Source organism: Dasypus novemcinctus, chromosome 17 (assembly GCF_030445035.2).
Source record: "Dasypus novemcinctus isolate mDasNov1 chromosome 17, mDasNov1.1.hap2, whole genome shotgun sequence".
In the NCBI taxonomy this organism is placed as follows: domain Eukaryota; kingdom Metazoa; phylum Chordata; class Mammalia; order Cingulata; family Dasypodidae; genus Dasypus; species Dasypus novemcinctus.
Genome location: NC_080689.1, coordinates 20,058,561 through 20,079,710, shown reverse-complemented (window position 1 = coordinate 20,079,710; position 21,150 = coordinate 20,058,561). Strand labels below are relative to the sequence as shown.

Here is a 21,150-nt window from a genome sequence, read left to right as displayed (position 1 = left end):
GGTTTGAAAAGAACTAGAGGAAGCGGACTTGGCCCAGTGGTTACGGCGTCCGTCTACCACATGAGAGGTCCGCAGTTCAAACCCCAGGCCTCCTTAAACCATGTGCAGCTGGCCCACGCACAGCGCTGATGTGCGCAAGGAGTGCCCTGCCACACAAGGGTGTCCCCGCGAGCCCCACGCGCAAGGAGTGCCCTGTGTGTAGGGGAGCCCCACGCAAAAGGAGCGCACCCCGCAAGGAGAGCCACCCAGCGGGAAAAAAAATGCAGCCTGCCCAGGAATGGCGCTGCACACGGAGGGCTGACGTAATAAAAAGAAACACAGATTCCCGTGCCGCTGACAACAACAGAAGTGAACAAAGAAGAACACGCAGCAGACAGACACAGGACAGACAACTGGGGCAGGGGGGAAGGGGAGAGAAAGAAATAAATAAGTCTTTTTTTAAAAAAAACAGTAAACTTCAAAACAGTAATAATCTTTAAAAAAAGAAAAGAACTAGAGACTTAGAAATCAATTCAATAGAGGCCAAGAAGAGAATGAGGCCTAGAAAGAAAGAAATTTGCCTAAACCCACACAGTGGTTAATGGTTCTTGGTGTGCGATGTGTACAATGAAGAAAGTAAGTACAACACTATTAAAACCCTGATAATTAATATTAAAACAGAAATTAAAGTTTTCTACTTTAAATACTAACAAAGATACTACTAGACAATGGGCATAGAGTACTTTTTTAGTTAAAAAGTGAATTTTTGGGAAGTGGATTTGGCCCAACGGATAGGGCATCCGCCTACCACAAGGGAGGTCCAAGGTTCAAACCCAGGGCCTCCTGACCGGTGTAATGAGCTGGCCCTCGCGCAGTGCTGATGCTCGCAAGGAGTGCCCTGCCATGCAGGTGTGCCCCCCTGTGTAGGGGAGCCCCATGAGCAAGGAGTGTACCCCATAAGGAGAGTCGTGCAGCGCAAAAAAAAGTGCAGGCTGCCTAGAAATGTCACCGCACCCACAGAGAGCCAATGCAGTAAGATGACGCAACAAAAAAAGACACAGATTCCCGGTGCCGCTGACAAGAATACAAGCGGACACAGAAGAGCACACAACGAAATGGACACAGAGAGCAGACAACTGGGTGGGGGGCGCAGAGAAGGGGAGAGAAATAACATAAAATAAATACATAAATCTTTAAAAAGTGAATTTTTACAAGAGTATTTAAAGTGAAAATACAATAGGTACTATTTGCTCTTATCACAATGTTCTTGTCTAAATTATGGGTCCATTACTCAAATTTCCTTCCTCCTCAAAGTTCCTGCAGGATAAACACACACTTCCCTAATTTCCCTTAGAGAATCAATTTTTTGATGGCACATATAATAAGACTTAATATATTTTATCTAACTCTAAAACCAACTTGTACTCTCCATCCTCTCCTTTCTATAACTCTGACTCATTCCCCTGATCCTAAAAGCAGATATGCCTGCAGAATGTGGTCTCATTAAACAGGTAATGTTCTAACTCAAATCAAAGAATGATATCAATACTGTGTGGCAGTAGCTTTTCCTAAAATGATGCTTGCTACTTAAATTTTTTTTTCGAATGTGCACCACCAACTCTTCTGTGACCAAATTTCTCATTTATTAAGTTCTAAATTATCCTCCCTAAAGAAATACAAGTCTTAAGTGCCAGCTTCTCTATCTCTGTAGAGGACCAGTCATCCTTTAAACTAAAGGATCAACTATATTTTATACATATTTTCCTTTTACTTGATAGGCTGTTAATTGTTTAATGCCCATTTGGTTTTTACTGGTTCTTATTATTTACCCACTCTTTCCAGAGAATCCACAATTTAAGGTAATATGGGTGTTTGTGTATTATCTGCAGGAAAGAATCCCCTGATCTTTCTATGTTTAAGCTACAGATACTGGGGCAACAATAGTTTTCTACCACCATTCCTACTACAGGACAATAGACAGTGTAGAAAATGACCTCTATTCTATATCCATTCCTGAAATCTTACTTTGGGCCAGCAAATGGTAGATGCTAATATACCGGTTCAAAATTTCCCAACAGCAAATTGAGGTAAGGATTATATTTCCCATTTTGTGAATGAGGAGACTGGAGGTCAGAAGGGTCAAGTGATTTACCTGTCATGTTCCTTGGGATTCCAGAAATTTAGAATCCAGTATATGGCAGCAAAGCTGCTGTCCTCCTCACCACACCACAGTCTCAGCTACAGCCCAGATGTTATCATAGTATTCTTGTTTCTTGGCAGTTATGCAAGTTAAACTTCAAGAGTTTTTTTGTTTTTATTACTCACCAATATCAAAAAGGAAGGAACCTTTTTTCTCCCCACATATCATTCACATATGTTCATTCTGTCTCCTCCACTGGAATGTAAATTTCAACCTCCTTAGAGTCTTCCCACCAGAACTAACACCAATTCACAACAGGAACTATATGACTTCACTTCAAAGAAAAAAATTTTTTCTACTCTCAAAAAACTTAAATGAAAGAGAAAGTTAACACCTACAGATCAAGAAAAGCATTGCACAAGCTCCTACGATAATTAAAAACCAAAGAGTATTATATCCTAGAAGTCTAAACTTAGGTACATGATGGGCTGGGAAGGGCTGCCTCAGTTCTGCTAAACTTCCCTGATCTTCCCAAGGCACACTCACTGTCATGTCCTGGAGCTTCCAAAACATCAATGTCATAACTTCACTTTGCCCTTGATAAACACTCTCATGGATCTTCATTAAAGGAAGAAAAAAGTTTGAACCTGACTGCCTGGTATTCAAGGCTTTCCATAATTTGACTTCAATGAGATCTGCCATTACTTCCTAACATAAAACAATCTCCTTGAGTGGCAAAATAGTGAAGAGGTTCAGAGCAAGAGTTCTGAAATTAGAAAGCCCACGTCAAACCCCAGCTTCTCCTCACATAAGCTTTGGGATCTGGCGCTAAAAATTACTTAACCTCTCTATTGCCTCATCTGTGAAAATAAGGGTAATAATAATAAACACCTCACTGATGATGAAGATTAAAAATGTAAGTAAAATGCTTAGAACAGTACTTGGCATGCAGTAAATACTCAACAGTAGCTGCTACTATTTAGTAATTATTTTATTAATAATTGAATAAAAATAAACAGTTAATAGTTAGTTACCATGAAACCTTTGCTCTCTACATGGTTGGTTTTTGCATCTGCTAGTCTCCTTTCCCGGAACAATTTTTCCAATTTTTTTCTCCTATCCGAACTACAACTACGTCTCTTAGTCCACACCAATACTCACTTCTCCATTCAGCTTTTTCTGCCCATTCATGCTCTCATGCATAAGACCCTCACTAGGCACCCAAAGCATGTTAGCTATTTACTCTGCCCCTTTGTCACACACAAAGTTATTTGTATATGCACCCTTTCTCCATGTAGCCCATATAAACCACAGAAGGGCAAAAGGCCATGTCTAACACAATTCTTTTGTATCCCCATCAGTGCCTTAAAATGGTTTACAAAGAGTTCACACTTATATTCTAGCTTAGAATATAGAAGATTCTTAATAAATAGAAATGTCTATAAGAATATTAAGACTCTCATCTTCCTTCTGGTCTCATCAGAAACAACACTCATTGCCAGAACTAATACCTTTCTTAAATTAAAAAAATTTTTTTTTTTATTCTCCTCCCCCTTTTCCCCCATTGTCTGCTCTCTGTGTCCCTTCACTGCGTGTTTTTCTGTGTCTGCTTGTATTCTTATTAAGCAGCTCTGGGAACCACTCCTGGGACCTTCCGGAGTGGGAGAGAGATTACTCTCTTGTACCACCCCAACTCCCTGTTCTGCTGTGTCTTCTTATTTTCTCCCGTGTCTCTTGTTGCATCATCTTACTGAGCCAGTTCTCCACGTCGGCCAGCACTCCTATGTGGGTGGCTTTCCCGCGCTGGGCAGCATTCCCACGCAGGGCATCACTCCTGCAAAGGGAGGCATTCCCACCCAGGCAGGCACTCTGCATGTGTAAGCTCGCCATGTGGGCCAGCTTGCCCTGACCAGGAGGCCCTGGGCATCAAACCCTGGACCCCCTATATGGTAGATGGGAGCCCAATTGGTTGAGCCACATCTGTTTCCCAGAGCTAATACCTTTATCTCTTCTATCTCCCGGAATGATAGTCCCTTAGTCATCTTTCCTTCTCTCTTTTATCCCTCTGACCAAGGCTCTGGTGTCGTTTGTTTCATATTTCACTGGTACCATTTCTTCTACCTTCCTCCAACTGCTGGAGAGGCCCAGCAGACTTCCCCTGGTACTCTCTTTTGACAGTTTGCTGTGAAGAACTCATTTGCTTGGATGGTTTCAAAATGCTTCCACATAAACCCCCCAATCTGCAAGCTCAGTTCTGACCTCACTATTGGGACTCAGGCTTTTATGTTCAACTGCCTATCAGCTTTCTCTACGTAGATATAGTACTGTCTCCTCCTGTTTCACATCCAAAATGACATCACCTTCCCCTGAAAAAGATATCCCCCTGTTGCTGAATTCCCTGTATTTATTGATAGGGACATTTTGCCTTTAATCAAGCTATTAAGAAAATTGGTATCATCTCTGATTCCAAGCTCTCCCTCAATTACGCCTTCCCAATAAGTAAGCCCCTGAAATTTTCCTTTGTGCTGAGGCTTCAACCTACTCTATCTTTCCATCCATGAGGATGGCTAAAGCCACAGATGACTCATCCATGACATTCATTCCTTATTTACACTCCCTACAACCCTGTTTTTGCCATATCACTCATTTATACAAAACCACAACACTCTCTATAGGGTTAGATTACTCTATAGCAGGGCATTTAAGGCCCTCACAAACTATTTCTATCCACATCATTTTTCAGCAGAAACTCTGTTTTCTGCTGATAAGCTGGCATAGCCTAATGCACTCCTACATCCATGCTGGTATACAGCAAATATTCATAATACTTAGTTAGGTAACCACACAAAGTATTGTCCAAATTGCAACACTTTTGAGAGTGAAACAGGGAATTTAAAAAATAAATTACATGATTAAAAAAAAATCCTCATTTATAGATCAAAAAATTGATAATAACAAATTGATTTTACTAAATCAGGGGACCTATAAGATTATTCAAAAACCATTTTTAAAATAAAAACAACAGATATTTCTTTTAAGCCTTTCTGAGCTTTTATTTATTTTTAATTTATTTATCTATTTATTTCTCTCCCCTTCCATTCCCCTCCCCCAGTTGTCTGTTCTCTGTGTCTATTTGCTGCATCTTCTTCGTCCACTTCTGTTGTTGTCAGTGGCACGGGAATCTGTGTTTCTTTTGTTGTGTCATCTTGTTGTGTCAGCTCTCCGTGTATGCGGCGCCATTCTTGGGCAGGCTGCACTTTCTTTCACACTGGGAGGCTCTCCTTACAGGGCGCACTCCTTGCACGCGGGGCTCCTGTATGCGGAGGACACCCCTGCGTGGCACGGTACTCCTTGTGCGCATCAGCACTGCACATGGGCCAACTCCACATGGGTCAAGGAGGCCCAGGGTTTGAACCGTGGACCTCCCATGTGGTAGACGGATGCCCTAACCACTGGGCCAAGTCCACTTCCCTCTGAGCTTTTAAATTGATTACTTAATAAATATCACATGATCTCTGTCCTCAAAGACCTTGGAGAATGAGGCAATGGGGCATGAAAATGAGTCTCAGCGATCAAGGCAGCCAGCACGTCACAGAGATTTGGGAAGGCATTTCCAGGTCTCATGATTGGTTCAGGTACCATATTGGAGGGACATTAGAGAAGGATTTGGTGGGTGGGTAGGAGTTTGATAAGTAAAAACAATGAGCCTAAGCAGGGCAGAGTTATCAGCAAATATGTCTAAGGTAAAAGTAAGTGTTATGGATTGAATGTGTCCTCCCAAAAGGCATGCTCAAGTCCTAACTCACAGTCCTGTGAATATAAACTTTATTATAAATAGGATCTTTGAAGATATTATTAGCTAAGCAGAGGAGAAACTGGATTAGGGTAGCCCCTAATCCAGCATGACTTGTATTCTTGTAAGGAAAAAAACCTGGACACAGAGAGACAGAGAGAGCCATGTGATGAAGGCAGAGAGTGAATGGTGCTGCCACAAACCAAGGCATGCCATGGATTGCAGGCCACCCACAGAAGCCAGGGGAGAAGCATGGGATGGATTCTCCCCTTTAAGAGCAAGCATGGCTCTGCTGACACCCTGACTTTGGGCTTCTGGCCTTCACAATCTTGGGACAATAAATTTCTGTTATATAAACCAATTAGTCTGTGGTACATCACTGCCCTGACAAACTAAAACATTACAAATTATTATTGAGTACAATGGTATTTTTAAATCCCTATTTTAAGACACATACTGAAACATATTTCAAGGAAATGATTTGTCATATGGGATTTGCCCAAAATAATATGGAGTGGAGTAAGGGAATATAGATGAAACAAAATTGGCCATGAGTTGATAGGCTCCTGGGAGGAAGCTTGATAGACCATTCTCTCTGCTATTGTGTATTTTGTATATATGTAATTTGCATAATCAACTGTTACAAAGAAAACATTTTTGCTAGGAAGACATTTAAAAGTACAATTACACATTTCAAAATTAAATCCTAGATACATTTGATCTCTCACTGTTCTTCCCATGCTTTTCTATGTTAAATTTCAAGATCTTGAAGGTTTTGCTTTCAATAATACAATCTGCTAAGAATTTCTAAAGCTGAAGTTTTATGGAACTCCATTAATTGAATATGAAAAGGTTTCCAATTGACTTTCAACAAAATGCAACCAAAGTGCAAAGACTCCTTTAAAAAAAAGTTCAATGTCATTTTAGGATTCTTTGATCAATTTAAAAATTCTTCGAAAACCGAAACACTTCCAAAGTCCTCCAGATGATGGGTAGCAAAGAGAAGTATATACTGTTATATTTATGAAATTTATTTTAATTCAACATCAAATATGTCTAAGAATTTTGTAGTTCAACTATTCGAACAGTGCATATAAAAATGTTTGTAAATGACAACAGCTACAGTTTCTATTTCCCTTGGTAGAACCTTGTTTGAACCACATTATGCCATCATTATAACCAATTCCAAGTACATTTCTGTTTCATAGGTTTCTTTTTTTTTTTTTTTTTGAGGTACTAGGGCTATCCCTGGGATCTTGTATGTGGGAAGCCAGCGCTCAACCCATAAGCCACATCTGCTCCCCAGAGTTGGCTTTTTCATTTGTTTTGCTTGTTGTTTGTTTTTTGTTTGTTTTTAGGAGGCACCAGGGACCAAACCTGGGACCTCCCATGTGGGAAGCAGGCATTCAGCCACTTGAGCCACATCCACTCCCCCAAAGGTTTTTCTTAATTTAGAAAGAAAATTATTTTTCCGTGTTGTTGTTGTGCCAAAATCTGTATCATTGTTATACAGAAATACTTTTATCTTAAATATTTAATTTTTAAACAAAATTTACAAAATCATTCAGAATAATGTCTGTTATTTCACTTTTGACAGACTGAATCCCCAAAAATTTTATTTTGAATCCATTAGTTGGGTAGAAAAAATTGAATTATTTATGAGAACCAAATTAATGAATTTTCTATTTGAAGTATTTGATATCACTGATACAACACTGGTAAATCTAACTGTTCATGAACTATTTCTTCTGCTAAAGGAGCTAGCACATTAGCAACTACAACCTTACTTTTCATACATGCCTGAGAAAATTTGGTATCAACTATTCTTCTAATATAATTTGTTCATTTTCACTGGCCCTAAATAAAAAGTCAAGTTTCACAGAAAAACATTAAAATTTATCTCCCAAAGGTGCATGTTAAATTGTCAACTTGGGGTATAACCTTTTAAAAAAAACACTTTTTTTTAAATCAGCAGTTATAGGTATACAGAAAAATCAAGCATAAGGGACAGAGTTCCCAAGCACTCCCTAGTTGTCCTTACTATTAACACTTTGCATTAGTGTGTGTTATTTTGATACCATTGATGAAACAATATTATTATAATTATATTATTAAGTATAGTCATAGTTTACATTAGGGTTCACTGCTTGTTTTGCACTATCCAATAATTCTTTTACATTTTTATTTTTTTAAAAATTTAGAGGGAAGCAGATGTGGCTTAAGCAATTGAGCTCCCAACTACCACATGGGAGGTCCCTGGTTCGATTTCTGGTGCCTCCTGGAGAAGATGAGCAAGAGAGCAAGCTGGCATGATAGGCTGGCGCAGTGAGCTGATACAACAAGATGATGCAGCAAGGAGATGTAAGGAGGAAAGACAATGAGAGACACAACAAAGCAGGAAGCTAAGGTGACTCAAGTGATTGAGCACCTCTCTCCTACATGGGAGGCCCCAGGTTTGGTTCCCGGTGCCTTCTAATGAGAAGACAAGCACACACAGAGAGCACTCAGCAAATGGACACAGAGAGCAGGCAGCAAGTGCAAACAACAAAGGGGGGGGGAATAAACAAAAATAAATATTAAAAAAAAAAATACATGAAAAAGAAAATATGTGAATTCATTCATTTCATTTATGAAAAACAAAAAATTTAGACATTTTCCCTGAGTGGAGGGTAAATTCTGTACAAGTTAAACAGTTGTTAAGTCTCTTGACAAATGGAAATCAAGTTCTTAATTGTTAACTAAAAAGGCACTTTTGGCTTGTTTGTTTATTGGAGCTGTTTGCTGTAAAAAATAGCAATTAGGTAATAGATGGTAATGATGGTAGCTCAGCACTGTCAATGTAATTATTACCACTAAATTGCACACTGGAAGTTGTTTAAAATGGGGATATCATATTGTATATATGTTAGCGCAATAATTTTTTCAAATTGTTACCAAACAATGTAATATAAAAATAGTGGAAAATTTAGTCTATACATTAAATGCCCAAACCATTGGAACAACAGAATTCAGACTATTCTCCATGTGTTTTAATAGGACTGCTCTGCCACTACTCCCCATATATCTAAGCCACAATTTCCCACATTTCTACAAACTCTAGCAGCTGGTGCCCAGGCAGCTTCATGCATCTCACAGGCTGCAGCATGGCACATGAATTTCTCCTACCAAGAACTGAAGGAGATGGGTGTCCTTTTCTACTTGGAGCAATCTTAGGTTGGTTTTACCAGCAAGCACTAGACATGCTGCCCTTGAAAGGGAAATTCAGTTCAGTTGCATTTGGAGAGGATCAGGAAAAAACAGACAGGCTCTTACTGGTCATCATTCAGATTTAACACATTGTGAAGCAAGAACTCTGTCCACCACACAACACACATGGCATTAAACACCGTACGAGATGAGATGACAGAAGAAGATGGAAGTACAACACGGATGGATGCCTATCAATACCAATTCCAACTTCTTTTTTTAAAAATTCATATCTTCAAGGTTCATCCATGTTCCACAATGTGTAAGACCCTCATTCCTTTTTTTTTTTTCTTTTAATAGCTTTTGTTTAACAACAGAAAATATATAATCAGAACTCTTCAATATAAACAGGACACAATGCAAAATTTATCCCTTGGTGATAGGCCTATGATTGTGTTGATCTAACTTGATATTTATAAGGAAAAACTTGGCATCCCCTGCCTAACTTTGGTAATTTACATATATTATTTTCTAATTTAAGACCAAGCAATGTCACCTTTTTTTTCTCTAATAGAATAGTATTCCATTCCTCTAATGTACTTATGGCACTCAATGTATCTTTACTTTAGTGAAAATTAAAAAAGGAATGTATGTCATGTTGCCTTCCTAACATTTCTAAAATAAATACCCTAAATATGTAAAGGTTAAAGTAGGATTACTGGGCTCTCCTCTCTCCTGGACACATAATCATTAGGAACTGATCACCAGGACTGTCTTCGGGATTCTCATATAACTAGGTTTTTATTTGTCTTTTTTAATTGTTCCTCTAGTCAAATAAATATTCTTCAGTTTCAAAAGAAATTTAGAAACAGAGAGGTCACGATTTTTATTAACTCCTAAAAGTATAGCCGGTGGGAAGCAGATTTGGCTCAACTGATAGAGTGTCCACCTACCATACAGGAGGTCCAGGGTTCAAACCCAGGGCCTCCTGACCCATGTGGTGAACTGACCCATGCATGCAAGGAGTGCTGTGCCACGCAGGGGTTTCCCCCATGTAGGGCAGCCCCATGTGCAAGGAGCATGCCCACACGAAAAAAGCGCAGGCTGCCCAGGAGTGGCACTGCACACATGAAGAGCTGACACAGCAAGATGACACAACAAAAAAAGAGACACAGATTCCTGGTGCCACTGACAAAAATGCAAGTGGGCACAGAATAAAACACAGCAAATGAATACAGAGAGTGGACAATGGGGGGTGGGGATAGGAAGGGGAGAGAAGTAAAAAATAAATCTTTTTTTTAAAAAAAGTATAGCCGGTATTGCAGCTGTGTCTTTTCATAGGACTTTAATCAGTTTCGTTTTTTTTAAATTAGAGAAGTTCACAGAACAATCATGCAAAACATACAGGATTCCCATACATCACCCCACCACCAACACCTTTCATTGTTGTAGAACACTTGTTTCAAATGATAAAAGAACATCCTCAAAATGTTACTGCTAAGTATAGTCCACTGCTATAAATATGAGAATGTTCTCTCATTAACTATAACAAATATACTCTTCTAATACAGAGTGTTAGTAACAGGGTGGTATATGAGGAAAATATACCAAACAAAAGCTATGGACTACTGTTAGCAGTAATACTTCATTCCTTTTTAAGGCAAATAGTATTCCATTGTGTATATTACACCACATTTTGTTTATCTATTTGTTTGTTGTGCTGATAGACACTTTGGTGGCTTCCACCTTTTGGTCACTGTAAATAATACTGTGGTAAACATTGCTGCAGAAGTATCTGTTCAACACCCTGCTTTCAATTCTTTTGAATAGAAACCATGGGTCATAAGGTAATTCTATGTTTATCTTTCTTGAAGAATCATAAAACTGATTTCTATGGTGGCGGCATCATTTTACATTTCTGCCAACGATATATAAGGGTTCCAATTTCTCCACAGCCTCATCAACACCTGTCAATTTCTGTTTTCTGTTTTTGTTTTTTCCTTTAACAGTTTTGCTTTTTTTTTTTTAAGATTTATTTATTTCACACATACACACACCTTCCTCATTGCTGCTCTCTGTCCATTCGCTGTGCATTTTTCTGTATCTGCTTGTCCTTTTAGGTGACACCAGGAACTGATCTCCTAGGAACTTCCGGAGTGGAAGAGAGGTGCTCAATCTTTTGCACCACCTCAGCTCCCTGGTCTGCTGCATCTCTTATTGTCTCTCCTCTGTGTCTCTTTTTGTTCCAACACCTTGCATCAGCTCTCCACTCAGGACAACTTGCCGTGCAAGCCAGCATCCTGCTCAGGCCAGCTCACCAAAGGGGCCAGTACTCTGCATGGACCAGCTCTCCACTTAGGCCAGCTTGTTGTGCAGGACAGCCCCAGGAATTGAACCCTGGACCTCCCATATGGTAGACAGGAGCTCAGTTGCTTGAGCCACATCTCTTCCCTGTTTTTTGGTTTTTAGTAAGAGCCATCCCAGTGGGTATGAAGTGGTATCTCATTGTGGTCTTATTTCCATTTCCCTAATGGCTAATGATGTTGAACAGCCTTTCATGTGCTTATACATGTGTGTATATTCTTTGGAGAAACGTCAATTTAAGTCCTTTGCCCAGTATTTAATTGAGTTACTTGTCTTTCTGTTGTTGAGTTGCAGCAATTATTTATATATTCTGACTTTTAAACCTTTAAAGATATATGGTTAAGTAATTTTTTTCCCTATTCTGTAGGTTGTTATTTCACTTTCTTGATAATATCTTTTAATGTACAGAAGTTTTTAATTTGGATGAAGTCCATTTTATTAATTCTTTTCCTTTGACTGCTTGGCTTTTGGTGTCATATCTAATAAATCACAACTAAAGCCTAAAGAAGAGTCTCCCTATGTTTTCTTTTAATAGCTATATGATTTTAGATCTTATATTAGGACCTTGATCCATTTAGAGTTAATTTTTGTATAAAATGTGAGGTAGAAGTCTAAATTCATTCTTATGCAAATAGATATCCAGTTTTTCCTGCATCATTTGTTGAAGAGACATTCTTTCCTCAATTAAAGTACTTGGCACCCTTATCAAAAATCAGTTAGCCAGGGAAGCAGCTGTGGCTCAATCAGGTGGGCTCCCATCTACCATATGGAAGGTCCTGGGTTCATGTGCCAGGGCCTCCTTGTGAAGGTAGGCTCACCTGCATGCTGCAGAGCGCTGCCCGGCCCGCAAGCACTGCAGAGAGCTGACTCAGCAAGGTGACACAACAAAACAGGGAGACAAGCACAAAAAAACACAAAAAAACAAAAACGAAAAAAACCACAGAAGAGTGCACAGCAAATGGACACAAGAGACAGCAGCAAGGGGGTAAGGGAAATACAATAAATAAATACAGACACAGAAGAATGCACAGCGAATGGACAGAAAGAGCAGACAGCACACAAAAAGCCACAATAAGGGTGGGATAAAAAAAATCAGTTAGCCAGGGAGCAGATGTGGCTCAAGCAGTTAGTTGAGTGCCCACCTCCACATGGGAGGTTCCAGGCTAGGTTTCTGGAGCCTCCTAAAGAAAAAAACAAACAGGCAACGAGCAGACAACAAGAAAACGTATTACATTTATTGGTTTTCTTATGTTGAACCATCACTGCATTTTAGGGATAAACCCCATTTGATCATGGTGTATAATCCTTTTAATATATATATTTTTTTATTTTATTTTTTAAGATTTATTTATTTATTTCTCTCCCCTTCCCCGCCCCCACCCCGGTTGTCTGTTCTCTGTGTCTATTTGCTGCGTCTTCTTTGTCCGCTTCTGTTGTTGTCAGTGGCATGGGAATCTGTGTTTCTTTTTGTTGCGTTATCTTGTTGTGTCAGCTCTCCATGTGTATGGCACCATTCCTGGGGAGGCTGCACTTCATTTCATGCTGGGCGGCTCTTCTTACGGCGCACTCCTTGTCCCCTACGTGGGGGACACCCCTGCGTGGCAGGGCACTCCTTGCACGCATCAGCACTGCGCATGGGCCAGCTCCACACATATCAAGGAGGCCCGGGGTTTGAACCGCGGACCTCCCATGTGGTAGACGGACGCACTAACCACTGGGCCAAGTCCGCCAACCCCCTTTTAATATATTGTTAGATTCAATTTGCTTGTATTTTGTTGAGAGTTTTATATCTATATGCATAAAGGAAAAGTGGTATATAGTATTCTTTTCTTGTGATGTCTTTATCTGACTTTAGTATCAGAGTAATGATAACATCATAGAACAAGGTAGGAAGAGTTCCCTCCTCTGAAACGTTCTGCCATCTTCTTTTAATGCACCTATTAATAACAGCATTTTTCTATTCCATTTTTTCTCTGTTGTGACTCAGAAAGACATTAAGATGCACAAAGCCGTTCAAATACCACTCTCATTTTACCTAAATTTTGTTATTAAACCTAATTGTTTGTCAATATCTGGGGAAAAAAACTGGATAGAATTTTTTAAACTCATTTTTCCTATTTTCCCTTTATTCTAGGACTTAAAGAAGACATGTACATAGGCACTCCCCTCTTCAGGGATAGTTGAGATTTGGGTAAGTTAAAATAAGTTTATGAGATTCAATATTTCATCTTGTAATACATCTGTACAACTGTAGCATCAAATGCCTTCAATATTTTGGCATGGCTTATAGCCCGCCTGAATTAGATCCACATGACAAACTGCAAAATATCCTCACATAACATCTGTTTATAACTGTGACTCTGCTTTGAGCAACTGTCATTTCATCGTTTAAGTAATAAATTAAAAATTACTTAATGAGATCATTAAGCCCTGTCAAGTCCTCTTTTGCAACTTTCCTCACATCTATCCCTTCCTTCCTATTGCCCCTCCCACAATGCCAACTGCCATGGCTAGACTATTGCTATCGGCTCTAACTGTTCCTACATCTAGAATTGCCAAAAAAAAAAAAAAAAAAAATCAGTGGGGCTCTGTACCTGCCAAATATTTTCCCTCACAGTTAAGACCTTTCACAATGTGACTCCATTCTAGCTTTTCCACTGTAACTGCACTGTTTCCTTTCAGTCTGCCAAATTAGCCTATTCACTAATCCCTCCAACTTCCCCAACACACACATATACACACATACACACATCTCTCTCTGCTTCCAGGGCTTTGCTCACTCCATTCACCTGCCTAGAACGCCCTCATCACTGCCCATTTCCTACTCAAGTACTACTTGCCCTTCAAAGCCAAATTCAACTTCCTCTCTCCACTGTCTACCAAAGCTAGGGATAGTCTCTTTGTCCTCACCTGGTATTGTTAGCTAGTTTTTCTGTGTTTGTTTCACTGGATTGTACCTGGTGGTACAAACTGGACTATCTGGTGATCAGCTACTTCCTCATCCTATGACTCAAGGCGATATGCACAGTAATCATTGTATATCTGACTGAAGTGGTTAAACATATTACTTAATTTGCTGATTCAGCAAATACTTCTTGAGTACTATGGGGGCTTAAGTCATGTCCCACCTTAAAGCCAGTTCTAGTCCTAACTCCCAGTAAATACATGTGTAAATACAGGACCTTTGAAGATGTTACTAGTTAAGATGTGGCCAAAATGAATGAGGGTGGGTCTTAATCCAATAAAGCTGAAGTCCTTATATGCAAAGGAAATTGGATACCAGGGTAGAAATCAGGGAGGAGACAGAAAGAGACAGATCACCATGTGATGGAGGCAGAGACTGGACCACCACAACACTAAAATATCAGAGAAACATGGCCCCGATTCGTGGATGTTACACTTCCAGCATCCAAAACTTTGAGACAATATATTCCTGTTGTTTAAGCTTACCAGTGTGTGGTATTTGTCATAAAAGCTCTGGCAAACTAAGACAAGTACCTAATATGTGCTAGGTGTTATTACAGGTACTGGGAATGTACTGGTGAACCATACAGATAAAAATTCCTGTCTTCTTGGGACTTAAATTCCAGTGAAAGAGAAGCAGATTTTTTTAAAGTAAGCTATATATAATATTAGAAGGTGCTAAGTGCTATGGAGAAAAAGCAGGGAATGAGGATAGGGAGTGCAGGGATAGAAGGTGAAATTTTAAGGAGAATGATGAGGGAAGGTCTCTCTGAGAAAGCAACATTCGAGCAAAGACAATGAGGTGAGAGAGCAAGGTAGACAGATATCTAGGAGAAGAACATTCTAGGCAGATGAAGAACAAGTGCTAAGGCCCTGTGCAGGAATGTGCCTGGCATAATCAGGAAAGAGTAAAGAGGACAGTGTGGGCTGGTGAAGGGGAGAGTGGAGGAGTGAGCATAGAGAAGCAACAGGAGGTCGACTGAAAAAGCCTTGTAAGCCACTAAAGGACTTTGGATTTTATCGCTAGTGTGACAGGAAGCTGTGAAGCACTGTAAGCAGAGGAATGACATGATCTGACTAACATTTGAAAGGATCGGTTTGGATGCTCACTGACTACAGCATGATGGGAACAAGGAAAGAGGCAGGAAAACCAGTAAAGGGGTATAATAATTAACTAGGTGAGAGATAATGGGGGTTTAGACCAGGATGGTTGCAGCAGAGGTAGTAAGATGTCGTTTCTGGACATATTTGAAAGGTAGCTCTGCTAGGAATTACTCATGGATTAGAAGTGAGGTATAGGAGAAAGAAGAATCAAGGAGGACTCCAAGAGTGGATGGGGCTGCCAATTCCTGGGATGGGGATAACCTTGGAGGAAGCAGGTTGTATATGGGAGAGAAAAGGATTTCAGATATTGCAAATGTCACATTAGAGTAACGTGAGGAAATTTAGTAAGCAGTAAGATTCAGGAGTTCAGGAAGAAGACAAGACTGAAAATAAAATTTGGGAGTTAAAAGTCATGGGACTGAATGAAACCAAGGGAGTATATACAGACAGGATGAGGTCCAAGGACTAAGCCCTAGGGTACTCCAAAAGATGAGGAGGAACCAGCAAAGGAGAATGTAAAAGAGCAGCTGATAAAGCAGAAGGAAAGCATTAATGTTAATATGTTGAAACAGACCGTGGGGTTGAGAGTACAATTCACATATGAATTACCTTAGCCTATGGAAGGCAAAAGAAAGAAATCAATTTTCCCCACTTATCATGGCAGCTATGGTTAGGTAAACTTTAGGGAGAAGTTACTAAGATAAGCAAGTATACAGTAGTTTTCCACAAAAGGAAAAGTTTAATAACACAATGTTGAGCAACTTCTATATTTCACAAAAATTAAAAATAAAGGAAACTGAGTAATAATCAAGTTAGACCAGGGTTTCTCAGTCTCAGCACTACTGACACTTCAGGCTAGAAAATGTCTTTGTTGTGGGGCTGTCCTACATGTTCTAGGATCTTTAGCAGCATACCCACAAGATGCCAGTAGCACCCTCTCCCCACACCCCATTGTGACTGTGATGGTTAGGCTAATGTATCAACTCGGCCAGGTAACTGTGCCCAGTTGTTTGGTCAAGTAAGCACTGGGCTAACTGTGAAACAAGGGCATTTATGGACTTTAGTCACATTCAGTCAGGGAGATTGCCATCAGCAATGAGTGATGCTTAACCCAATCAGTTGAATGCCTTAAAAGGGGAAGTGATTCCAGCATTGAGTGAGAATTTCCCAGCTTGTCTTTGGACAGCCAACATCTCCCAGAAACTCATCAAGAACCCTCAATGGACTTTCATAGGAGCCCCTGGTTGCAGCCTGCCTGCAGAACCTGAACTTATGCATCCCCACCGCTGTGTGAGAGACTCATAGAATAGCACACTACTGACAGATATCTCTTGTTGATTCTATTTCCCTAGAGAACCCTGACTGATACAATGACAATCAAAAATGCCTCCTAAAATGCCAAATGTCACTGGGTAAGCAGGAGGGGGAACTGACCCCAATTGAGAATTACCAAGTTACAGCAAGATGTCAGCAAAAACCAGCTCCCAAGGGTAACAGAAGGCATCCTTTCTGCCAAATGCAACTGCTAATTTCTGCTGATTTTCTTTGCTTATACCTGTGTGCTCTCTAGTCCAAGCTCATTACCAGCCACCTGACTTGGAAAGACCTAATTATATTCACTTCCCAGAATGAGGAAAGAAATTAGTTCAATCTGCCATAGAAAACCTAATTCTGATGTTCAATGTAAAAGACATGTCCAAGTCTATCCAATTCAAATGGCCATTTCTGATGATAAATTCCTTTTACTAAGTGAATATCATTTTATATAAAATAATCTTTTTTTCTCTCCAGTGGGTTTATCCTAATTATATAAAGGTTTTTCTTTCATTATTGATTTCAGCAGTTGCTTGGAGAGTCATATACTCTATAATTTTGACTTTCATTTCCTTCCTAAAATATCTGCTCAAAATGACACCTAATCTTTTTATTTTGGGGGTGGGGATTGAATCTGGGACCTCGTATATGTGAAGCAGGTACTCAACCACAAGCTACACCTGCTCCTAATACCTATTCTTAATAGCTGCATTTGAATTAAAGACAAATAACCTCTTCTGTTAATGCAATTGAATGGGAAGAAGAGAAAACTTACCTGTCCACTTTCTGTGACAAGCAAGTACTACACCAGAAATGAAGCTCTTAACTCTCAAAGACAAGCTCACCAATCTTTAGGACAGGAAAGGGATAGTCCTTCAATAAGAATCAAAGCCAAAGGAAAAAGTAAGCACTGAGGGCAGAGGGGATTACATATTGTCTAACCTGCATGGGATTAATCTTCACCGAGCGTTCAAAGCACTCCACACATTCTTTAAACTCCTTGTTTCGAAGATGCAGGAGGCCTTTGGAGCGCTGAGCACGAGCACTGCGATGCCGGGACAACTCCCAGGCCTTGTCATAGCAGGTGTGGTCTCGAAGGACATCTCCAAGCAAGCAATACAAACTCGGTGTTTCTTTTTTCTCCAGCTCTTGCCTAAGGATTTCTTCTGCCTAAATAAAACAATAAAAATAACAAAAACAGATTCCTTAATACAGAAATACTAACTGCTTTTTTTTGCACACAAACATCATTCATTCCACATGATTCAAAATTTTATTTTCAAAGCTTACCTGCTTATTTAATGTATTTATCCAGAACAGAGGCTGAATAAGAGAAGACCAATAAAAAATAAATATGATATCTTGTAAAACAGAAGAACAAGGAGTAAGGGATGAATACTGTTTTATTGCATTCTAGAATGCTCGAGGAAAAGTGTGGAAGAGAGGCCTACTTCAGGTTATCAGGTAAACTCATTTAGCTGCTTGTTTCCCTGCTCCACTTGCCACCACTGTGACCAGTTATTAGAATAAAGACTTTAATTCACCTCTACCTAACAGCAATGAGAAGTATATTTTTCTTTTTTGCAAACGGTATAGTTAGGGACTTTGAGATTGCTGAGAAACCTATAAAAGAAGGTGGAGGGTACAATTTACTAGACACTGCAAAAAACCTACCTCTTAACCAAACTACATCTTACCTCACAGATAAATCTTGCCAGCTCTAGGCCTGTTTAATTCCTGAAAGTCCATTCACTTTGGAAATTAAACATCATCCTCTATACACTGCACAAGACCTATTCTCATATATCCACAGTTTGGGTTCACCTGATCACCTAAACTAATCCTGTTCATGGTACCAGTCCTCCTCTATCCCTTTCCCTCCATGTCCTCTCCCTACTTTTCCTGATAAATTTCAGCAGCAAGCAAGAAGCATTATAGTAGCTCTATTTTAATCTATAAGCTTTCATACATACAAACAGCAGTGGTGTAACCAAAGATGCTAACATAGCTATGGCCAAAATGAATGTAGATATCTAGGAAAGTCATCGGTTAGCAGCTAAAATGAGATTTTTTTTTTTAAGGTACTGGAGTCGGGGATTGAATCTGAGACCTTGTACATGGGAAGCCAGCATTCAACCACTGAGCCACATCAGCTCCTCTTTTTTTTTTTTTAATGTTTCCTTGTTATTGTTGTTGTTGTTTTAAAAATTTATTTATTTATTTCTCCCCCCTCCCTCCATTGTCTGCTCTCTGTGTCCATCCATTATGTGTTCTTCTGTGTCTGCTTGTATTCTCATTAGGCAGCTCTGGAAATCAATCCTGGAGAGGGAGAGAGGCAATCATTTTCTTGCACCACCTCAGCTCCCTGGTCTGCTGCATCTCTTATTGTCTCTCTGTGTCTTTTTGTTGCGTCATCTTGCTGCACCAGCTCTCCATGTGGGACAGCACTCCTGCATGGGGCAGTACTCTACGCAGGACAGCATTCTGCATGGGACTGCTCACCACACAGGCCAGCTTGCCTTCACCAGGAGGCCCTGGGCATCGAACCCTGGACCTCCTATATGATAGATGCCAACTGCTAGAGCCACATCTGCCTCCCTGTTTTTTTGTTTTTAAGAAGCACCAGAAACTGAACCAGGGACCTCCCATGTGGGAAACAGGTACTCAACCACTTGAGCCACATTTGCTCCCCAAAAAATGAGATTTTAAAAGTCCCTATCTTATATAGTTGGCAGTCTGAAATTTTGTATATTTGATTTTCTTTAGGTTAGACACATTGATAATTTTTAAGCAGTCTAATTTTTGTGAGATCTTTTTTAAAAAAGATTATGCTTCTTAAATTGCCTTTGTTTGGATATTGTCTCTTTTGCATTTCTGGTATAGGATGGGTTATGTTAGGCCTAGTCTGAAAACAGAACCAGAATTTATGAAACTGTTTCTAAGGGAAAATAGTTCTAAGTCCTAAATAGTAAAAACAAACATGAAGATTTAAAATATACTCCATGTTAATTTCCCTATTCACAGGAAATACAGTAATTATTAACATAATTGACCCTAGCTCTGTAAGGTCATCAATATAGAGATGTATACAGCCAAAATTATGCATGGGAGACTGAAGCAGTAGCAGCACTTTTTCTTGGCAGCTTGGCACTGAAACTTGATACCCACACACTCTCATAAATTCTGAGGCTAATTCCTTTAATAAACTCCTTTCTGCTTTAACCTGTAGAGTGGATTCTGTGGTCTGTAATTATAGTAGATACTTACTTGCATGATTGCAGGTAGCACCCCTTGAGCCAATAGATTGGCTATCTGATAGTTGCTTTGAGGACAGTGAGGATCCAGTGAACATTAGAAGGTGGAACAGGTAGTCCATGACAGCCAATGAGGAGAGAATTACTTAAACCATTACCTGTGGTACCTTGGAATAAAGTACCTATCTCATGTAAGGTTTTGTGGACTGAATGAGAGATCATTATGGGGGATTACAAGACTGTAGGGTGGAGTGGCTGTTTCCAAGTTTACTGGGCAACTCAAAGAAAGAATATGACATACTCAGTGTTTTAGGTCCTCCCAGGCAGAGAATCAGGGAATTTCTACGATTGCCTAAAAGAATTTATTTTTCCATGTAGCTGTAAAACTGATACAGACAAAAATAAAATGCAGACAGTGTCCCTGCAGGACTGCTGATGAATTCAGTTTCATTAGTTCCCCTATATGAAATCTGGGAAATATGACTAGGCTAATTAAATGTTTTGGTCTTCTATTTTATTTTCTCTATTGGCTTTTAGATATACATCATTTTATTATTTTTAGTAGTTGCTCTAGGGCTAACCATATGCATCCTCAATTTATCAAAATTCATTTAGAGTTAATATTATATCTCACTTTTCCCATTTCAAAATGTTATAACCTCACAACAGTATAATTCCATATGTGCTGTTGTTGCATACATTTTACTTCTATATAGACTATATACTTCATTTTACAATATTTTTGCTTCATTCAGTTTTATATTAAGCAAATTAAAAGAGGAAAAAGAATAGCCTTTTAAATGGCTACCCACATATTTACAATTCTTTTTATCCTTTATCCCTTCCTATAGATCCTGGTTTCCATCTGGTATCATTTCCCATTAGCCTGAAAATCTTTACTTTAGCAGGTCTGCTGGAAAGAAATTCTATAATTTTTATTAATCTGAAAATGTATTTTATTTTTCTTTTGGGAGGATATTTTTACTAGATATAAAATTCCTGGGTTGACAAGGTTTTTTTTTTCTTCTAGCATTTATTTTATTTATTTCTCT

The 21,150-nt window shown here is 39.4% G+C and overlaps 1 protein-coding gene across 1 annotated transcript in view; it reads right to left on the bottom strand.

The window, feature by feature from the left end:
* TTC27 (tetratricopeptide repeat domain 27) overlaps positions 1 to 21,150 on the bottom strand; it is a 217,687-nt gene that overhangs the window by 58,335 nt on the left and 138,202 nt on the right. Inside the window, exon 13 of the mRNA XM_004452847.5 lies at positions 17,787 to 18,014. Within this exon, the coding sequence (XP_004452904.2) occupies positions 17,787 to 18,014 (228 nt within the window). The remainder of the gene's footprint in view (positions 1 to 17,786; positions 18,015 to 21,150) is intronic.